The sequence below is a fragment of the Mus pahari genome, chromosome 3, assembly GCF_900095145.1.
Source record: "Mus pahari chromosome 3, PAHARI_EIJ_v1.1, whole genome shotgun sequence".
Classification (NCBI taxonomy): Eukaryota; Metazoa; Chordata; class Mammalia; order Rodentia; family Muridae; genus Mus; species Mus pahari.
In genome coordinates, this window is record NC_034592.1 from 3,955,257 (window position 1) to 3,964,131 (window position 8,875).

An 8,875-nucleotide genomic window follows, 5' to 3' on the forward strand; every position below is an offset into this window, starting at 1 on the left:
ATATATATATATATATATATATATATATATATATATATATATATATATAATATAAATGTACATATATAATATAAATGTATATATATTAAATAAAGGTGTATATATATATAATACATTGATGAAAATAAGTGTTCTGGCAAGACACTCTCTCAAAATTTTTCTACTAAACAATAACCTGAACACTTGCCATGGATCCATGAAGCACTTAGTAATTATATATTTCCAGAAAAGGTAATACAGATTATATATCTATATCTATATTTATATATGCATGCCTATACATGTATGTATACCTAAGGTGATACAAGCCTCTAGTTCCTTCATCTAAAGATCAAAGAAAAAGGCAGGAGAATTTGAGGCTAGACTGGGCTACACAGGAAGACTCTCTAAAAAATGAATAAGAACATAAAGCAGTTAGTACTGGTTCACTAACATTTGGGTATTGGTGACCATGTTCTCTTTGTTTGTTTGTTTTGTTTTGTTTTGTTTTAAAGGAAATCTGAGGGGGGAGGCAACCATTCCTTTATCAACCCAGTTTATGGGAACTGCATCAACCAAGAGAAAACTGAGGTAAGTGGTGAGGTTAATTACATTGATTCAAAAGCAAACACACACACACACACACACACACACACACACACACACGTACATGTATGCAGATAAGCACACACAAATACATACCCATAGAGACACATAGACATACACTTACATGCACATGCAAACATGTGCATCAACAGGCACAAACAAACTTACACACATGTATACAATGCAATCACACATGCACACAAGTGCACATGCACACACACACACACACACACACACACACACACACACACAGCTCTACCCACAACCAATTAGTTGTGTTTGGAACCATTTCTATATCATAGCTAAGCGAAATATTCAAGTGGATTTATTTCAATTAGGAGCAAAGGGGCAGGCATTTCAGGCTCTAAAAATGAGGGAGGTTTTCCATTTAGAACACTTTGATTCTGCTTGTAAAATAAGTTCACTGTTAAATGGCTTTGCGGTCATTGTACATCTTCCAAGAGAGCTGGTAAATCTGGAAAATATCAATTGAACCGACAGAGTATTATTAGTCATCTTTCCCCATAACTACGCATTGGGTGTTTTATTGGCTTATTTATAGAAAGCTTGAGTTTTTTCCTCATTACTTTTAAAAGATTTATTTTATGTGTGTTATAAGTCTGAATAAAGGGGTGGGGGCAAGTACATTCACCCAAGGGCAGGAGTGGCAGGAGGAAGCATGCTTTGGGCTGTCACCCAAGTGCAGGAGTGGCAGGAGGAAGCATGCCTTGGGCTGTGCTACATGGCCAGACATGATGCTGAAACCAAACTCAGGGCCTCTCTGAGAGCAGTAACTGCTATGAACTCCTGAGGCGTCTCTCCTACTCTCCTTTCTTACTTTTATTAAATAATCTGTCAACATTTCCTTACCTTTAGGTCTTGACATTGAAAATAAGCACCAAAGCGTGAGGTCAGGCGGATTCCAACATTTCAAAACCTTGGATTATGCGCTTGAAGACTAACAAAAGGCTTTTTAAATTTCCATGTTGTGTTCAACAACCTTATCATGTACACTTTTAGTTTTGTTTAAGTGGAAATGGGAGAAAGGAAGTAAGAAATTTCTCTGACCATGAAGGGTCATATGGGTAATTCAGTGAACAAATCAAACAAATTCCTGCTCAGTTGTTAATAACTACCTCCAGAGATATAATATTTAATCAATTGAATTGAACGGCATACCATTTCTATTTTTTGGAGATCTAGGCAAGATTTATTGTTATTGTTTTGTTTAAGTAAAATAAATCATACAGAAAGATTTGAATGCAAAACTGAGGCAATCTTGCAATTTTCAGTGGATTTACAACTTTTGACTGAACAACAGAGCATGTATTTTTTAATTTATTTTTATCCATATTTTTTTTGAAAAAAAATTTGTTAGGTTATTTTCTTCATTTACATTTCAAATGCTATCTTGAAAGTCCCCTATACACAATGGAATACTACTCAGCTATTAAAAACAATGAATTTATGAATTCTTAGGCAAATGGATGTATCTGGAGGATATCATCCTTAGTGAGGTAACCCAATCACAAAACAACTCACATTACATGTACTCACTAAAAAGTGGATATTAGCCCAGAAACTTAGAATACCCAAGATACAATTTGCAAAACACATGAAACTCAAGAAGAAGGAAGACCAAAATCAGGATACATCGTTCCTCCTTAAAATGGGGAATAAAATACCCATGGAAATAGTTACAGAGAAAAAGTTTCGAGCTGCAATGAAAGGAAGGACCATCCAGAGACTGCCCCACCCGGGTATCCATCCCATAAACAAACCTAGACACTATTACATATGCCAGCAAGATTTTGCTCACAGGACCCTGATATAGCTGTCTCATGAGAGGCTATGCCAGTACCTGGCAAATACAGAACTGGATGCTCACAGTCATCTATTGGATACAATACAGGGACCCCAATTCTATTTTTAATAAAGATAAGAAACTTGATCTCTTTACCCCCAACTTAGATAAGTTTTGTATCTGATAAATGCTAATTCTAGAAAAAAATTAAAGTGCAAAGCTTTAGGTGTGAAAAATCTGCAACTTAGTTATCTCAACAAGGTGACAGTTAGTAAATAGTGACTAAGAAGATGTCCTATATTCCTTACTTTTCCCTGGGAAATCAGCACTTCTAGAGTTCGGCTATGTGTGTCCCCGAATGCACAGGGGGAGATCCGGATCAAAGGCCACCTTCAACATGCATTCAAACATATTCACGGCAGGCTCCAACTGATCATGCAAGGCAAAACTTCAGAATTTCATTTTATTTCTTGATAAAAGATAAATTGCTTCCTTTTTGCATTCCTTTTAAAATTCATTTAGTTCATTAAGGATGACTAGGGAAGAAATCCTGTCATGTCTGTTTCTATTAATTTAGAAAAATGACTTAAATATATGCTAAGTTCTTTATGTAACAGAAAAATACATTTATCTCAAGTATTTTTCAAAAGCTCTTACAGAAATATCTTATACTGATATTGATTTGGGGAGAACAGTAAGGAGCTCTCTCGATCAGCCATCAGCCCATCAAATATGTTCAACCTTTAGCTATCTTTTATCACTTTTCTTACTACATGTTACCTCAACTCATTCATGATTTAAGAAAATCACAGCTATTACTTAACTATGAAACTTCTGTTGTAGTTTTCAGAGATAAAAACACATTTAAAACATATTTATATGTTTCTCTTTGTTTTCTTCTTGCAAAATATTTATTGAAGAAACAAGGTTTTCCAGGGGAACTTCTCATATTTTAAAATTTGTAATATACTCTAAGTCTTTAATCCTACTAATTCAAAGATCTTGTTGTGGTTGTTGGTGTTAGTGTTGCTGCTTTATTACCTTTAACTATAGCTAACGTTGCAAGCTGAACATAAAAATACAGCCTTCTGAATTTCTCTATGCTCTCGTAGTTGAGAGGAAGCAGTAAAACTCAAGTCCACAGGGCCCTGCAAACCTATTTTATGAGACACCATGTCAGAGACATGTTAGTGTGAGCTGCTAATGTGAGCTGGTGTTTCTGGAGCAAGGCTTGGGTATGCACTCGTTATCATTCCCATTAATATTTATTTGAAATATCCTTCATTCTTTACAATCCTTTCAGAAGTTTTCTATCTTACTCTGGAAAATACTAACCTTCTAAATGTATGCTTCCTCCTTATAGTTCCGTCTATTCTTTTCCAAATCCATTTTATGGGGCCGCATCTGGAAGCCTGGAGACAGTGTCGCATCATCTCAAATCTTAACACCAAACCTAGGTTTCAATCAACATGTGTTAACAGAAATTTTCATTCACTAAATTGATCCTGTGTGAAGTAAAAGAGAAAATATTCAAATGTTAGTTTGATTGCAATGTATTGAAACAAACTCCTTACAGATTCTTTGAATATTTCCACGGAATCACTGACTGCTCCTTAACTTCATTGTATATCTGAGTGCTTCAATAAAACATTCTGCCTAATCAATGGATGTTCCTTTTATTTTATATCAATTATTATTTTTAGGAGTCTAAAAGATAGTTTATTCTAAAAGAAAATTTGAGTAGCCATGGCTTGGGAACATAGATTTAGGTTACCCTAAATTTCATGTTCATGGAATTGGTTTCATGGTTTTACAAAGAAGGTCATAAATCAAGGCAATTGAATATATCAGAGAGGTGGTTACAGTGAGATAAGCAAGCTTTTCTATAGGACTCAGAGATTATCTCTAAAATTTATGAATCAGGTTACATCATATTGGGAATATAGAGAAGTATTAAAGTGATCTTTCTTTACACTAAAGCTTAGAAACAAAGGTTAATTTACTCCCTTTGTAATCTCATGAAACTGGACAAATGATGGTAACCCTAATCAAGAATTCTTTTTGCATTTTTAAAATCATATGATAATTAACTATAAAACCATGTTTTGCAGATAATCATGAGACTTTTATATAGGCATGAAAATGCCAAAGCATTAATTAAAAAGTATTGAATTATATAAACTGAGAATTCTCCACTCTAATGGTTTAAATAATATATGTATATGTCAGAAAATTAGATGCTCACAATGTTTAGTAATTTGGTTGTTCATGGTTAAAGTTGTTATCGAAGCAAAACTCCAGGTTGTTTACAACTCTCATCACTCTCTTCGAAGGATAGATGAGTTGATGGCTTCATCGTGTGTTAAGCATAAAGTTCAAGATAGGAAAGACTAACTTTTATCCTGCATGTTATGTTTTAACACCCAGAAAAATTCTTCTCAGCTTGCAGTTTCAGATACTACTACCCTACAGGCATATACAGCAAACATTTTCTATAATTGACTTCTTATTTATCAGCATAGATAGACATGTTATCCATGCTAAACAAGTCATCCCAAAGAGATGGAAACTGCCACAATTGAGTGCAACCCTTTACTATACAATGTAAGGCTAAAATCAAATCTTTGTAGCATATCTTCAAAGAGATGGGGCTCTTTGAATGAAATTGGATTTAGGGCCCAAGGGAGGATGCCTAACTCTCACTTTGGAGGGAGAAGAAAGCAATCACAGGAGCGGGAGGGCAGAGGGAAGGACCTGGTTGGGAAAGGGGACAGAGATGGGAAGAGGGGAACATGACCAGGTATTGGATGGAGAAATGGACTGAAGCCCTGAGGGCCAGCAGAAAGAATGGCAATAGGCAAGTTCGGGAGGTAGGCAGCATACACCAGCTGATATGAGGTCCCCAACACATATACAGCAGAGAGCTGCTTAGTCTAGATTCAGTCAAAGAAGATGCACCTAACCCTCAAGAGACTAGAGGTCCCAGGGAGTAGAGAGTTCTGGTGGGGTTAGGTGCAGGGAGGTTGGGGACATCCTCATGGAGACAGGGGCAGGGAGGTACGAAATGTGGAACAGTCAGAGGGTGGACCAGGAGGGGGATAAAATCAGAAGTGAAAAAAATGATTATATAAAATTGTAAAAAAGAAAGAAAAGAAAAGAAACTATCGTTAATGGTAATTGTCAACTCAACGGAATGGAGACTTACCTGGTAGATGGCTTTCTAGGCACGGCTTTGAGATTATACCAATTACATTAACTGAGTAGGCAATTCCTACTTATTGTGACATGTGCCTTTCCACAGCAAGGATGCAAAAATACATAAGATGGAGAATGGGAGCTGAGTTTGATTCATCTCTGTCTCCTTAATGTAGATGTGATATGAGCAGAAGCTTCATAAGTCCTGCTACATTGCTTCCCTGCCGAGATGGACTGTACTCTTGAAATATGCACTGAAGTCAGGCCTTTCTCCTTTGATTACAATTGTCAGGGTATTTTATCACCTCATCAGAAAAGCAAAGGGGACAGGAAAGGATGAATTTGTACATAAACTTGACAAACGTTTTGTGAGATTACAGCTTGGCCAAAATTTATCACTTTCCACTATCTTCTTGATAAATCAATGTTGAATTTTACTTTACTAAACTTTTAAATACTCATTTTAATTTATTTATGTGCATGTGGGGGCCATATATGGAACATGTATACAGGTACCTGTAATGCCAGAAGGCACTGGCTCCACTGCAGTTTGAGTTACAGGAAGTTGTGAGCTGAACTTGGGTCCTAAAGAAGGGAGTCAAGTATTCTTAACTGTGGAGTCATCTCGCCATCCCTGAGTCATCTTCTGAAATCCCTTGTAGAGTTTAGCTCTATATTAATTATTTTTCTATTTTTTCTCATTGTTGACAGTAAAATTACTGATCCTAGGAAAACTAATAGGGAAAAGAGAAGGGGTTGCTATGTAAATATATGTATTCTGTAGAAGTTGTATGTATTAATTCAGCCCAGAATTTAAGGCTGCTGCATGGAAAAAAATGTACAAACATGCAATTCTTTTCAAAAGAAAATGCTTATCTGACCTAAACTGTCTGTTTTGCACGAATACTAAAAGAATTCCTGATACATAGAGCATTGATTACTGAAACTCAACACAGAATTAGTAATGATACTACAACTAAGAATTTGATTTGTTCAGGCATGGGTTTGTAATATATATCCTAAAATATTTTTTAACATTTTGTGTGATATCCTAAGCATACATGGAAATTCTATGAAGGTGAAAGACTAGAATTGGTAATCATTTGTACTCATTTTTTTTCTCATTTAATGTGAGACTGAGAGAATTCATGCTGCTACTTCTGAAAACTTTTATTTTGGGGGGGGGTAATTGGATAAAGGATGAGGAGCTGGTGAGCACATTACAAAGTAAACAGTCTGCCTAACTCAGCTTCAGGTCAGGAAAGCATCTGAAATTCCTACTTGTTGGGGCCTCCCAGCTCTCTGTTGCCACTAGACCACCTGCAGTGGTGGTCTTCAGATCTGCCAAGCTTGCCTTACTGTTTATACTAATCATTGTCTTTCAAAGCGCACCCCCCTGCAGTTGCTAAGATTCAGGTGGAAATCTTCAGATCTGCCAGAGCTGCACTACTGTCCTTCAAAGTGTCTCCATCGCCTGCTGAGAAGACCAAGAAGACCATTTGATGTCCCAGAAGACAACATCCTTTGGACCCGCCTAAGGACATTCACCTGTGCCTTCAAAGACTGGGGCTGGGGACTGGGATTTTTTCCCACTCTATATAAACAGCTCCTTCATTAAACTTTGAGCTTCGATCAGAATATTTTGTCCTGGCCCCATTTCTCTCACTGTCTAGCCTGCCTCTCAGGATGAACCCGGACCGGACCGGAGTAAGTTACTGCTGGCAAAAACTCACACCTACCAACTTGGACCTGGTTACATTTGTTTCCTAATCTAGGACATTTCTAGAGAATGGATCACAAAGATAAATGTTAACTGGCTCCTTATTTACTTAAGACATTTCTTTGATAACTGTCTTCATTAATTAACCAATTCATTAAAGGTATCTTAAGATAATAATAATAATAATAATAGCAGTAGCACACACTAAAACAGTGAAAATATATATAAATAGTGTGCTATGCAATTTGCATATTTTTAGTTCATAAAATATAAATATTAATGTAAATAACATGCTATATGCAATGTGATAATTTCACTATTGTGGATATTTAATGTGAAAGTTGATTTAATCTAAACTACTAAAAATTTAAAATACAGTTAAACTAAGAGTATATCAAGAGTTTAGTGGGTGCATATACTAGAGAAGTCTCAACTGGACAAGAGAGATAACATTTCATCATTTTAGTAGGTTTTCTTGTATGACACTAGCTTAGATCAGTGTTGAAATAATTTTCATCACAATGATTTCTTGCCACATAAATGTTACATAGAATTCAAATGAAGCCACTTCCTCTTTGCCCATTTCATTCTTTTGTGTTTATATGGTGCCCTGAAAACACAATTAATTATTTTCTCATCTCATCTTCTTGAGCTTCAGTAGTTTCGCATGTTTATCAAACCTTAAACTAAAGATTCAAGTTTGTCTCTAAATAACAACTATGTTTTCCTCCCACAAAAGAGCCTCATACATTTAGGGAAGAAAAACAGAATAAACCAAAACTACTGTATTCAGAACAGTATCTTTTACAGTTCACTGTATGAAACTTCATTATCTTAAAGAAAACTCAGAGAAAAATTATATCGACACATATGAGGAGCAAGGGACTTTCTTTCCCAAAACACTTCTTAGAAAAAAAGGAGAATTCTTTGTATATATTGGATATTAGCCTTCTATTAGATGTAGGATTGCTAAAGATCTTTTCCCAACCTCTTTGTTGCCTTTTTGTCTTATTGATAGTGTCCTTTGCCTTACAGAAGCTTTGCGATTTTAAGAGGTCCCACGTGTCAATTCTTGATCTTACAGCACAAGCCAATGGTGTTCTGTTCAGGAATTTTTCCCCTGTGTGCATATGTTAGAGGCTTTTCCCCACTCTCTCCTCTATAAGTTTCAGTGCATCTGGTTTTATGTGAAGCTCCTTGATCCACTTGGGTTTGAACTTTGTACAAGGAGAAAAGAATGGGTCGATTTGCATTCTTCTACATGGTAACCGCCAGTTGAACCAGCATCATTTGTTAAAAATGCTGTCTTTTTTCCCACTGGATGCTTTTAGCTCCTTTGTCTAAGATCAAGTGACCATAGGTGTNTGGGTTCATTTCTGGGTCTTCAGTTTTATTCCACTGATCTTCCAGTCTGTCTCTGTAACAATACCATGCAGTTTTTGTCACTATTGCTCTGTAATACAGCTTGAGGTCAGGGATGGTGATTCCCTCAGAAGTTCTTTTACTGTTGAGAATGGTTTTCCCTATCCTGGTTTTTCTTTACTCCAGATGAATTTACAAATTGCTCTTTC

General features: G+C 36.1%; 1 protein-coding gene across 1 annotated transcript in view; it reads left to right on the plus strand.

The window, feature by feature from the left end:
• Malrd1 (MAM and LDL receptor class A domain containing 1) overlaps positions 1 to 3,834 on the plus strand; it is a 658,259-nt gene extending 654,425 nt beyond the window's left edge. The window contains exons 38-40 of the mRNA XM_021195116.1: positions 495 to 570; positions 1,462 to 1,490; positions 3,753 to 3,834. Of these exons, the coding sequence (XP_021050775.1) occupies positions 495 to 570; positions 1,462 to 1,490; positions 3,753 to 3,834 (187 nt within the window). The remainder of the gene's footprint in view (positions 1 to 494; positions 571 to 1,461; positions 1,491 to 3,752) is intronic.
• Positions 3,835 to 8,875: the final 5,041 nt, after the last annotated feature.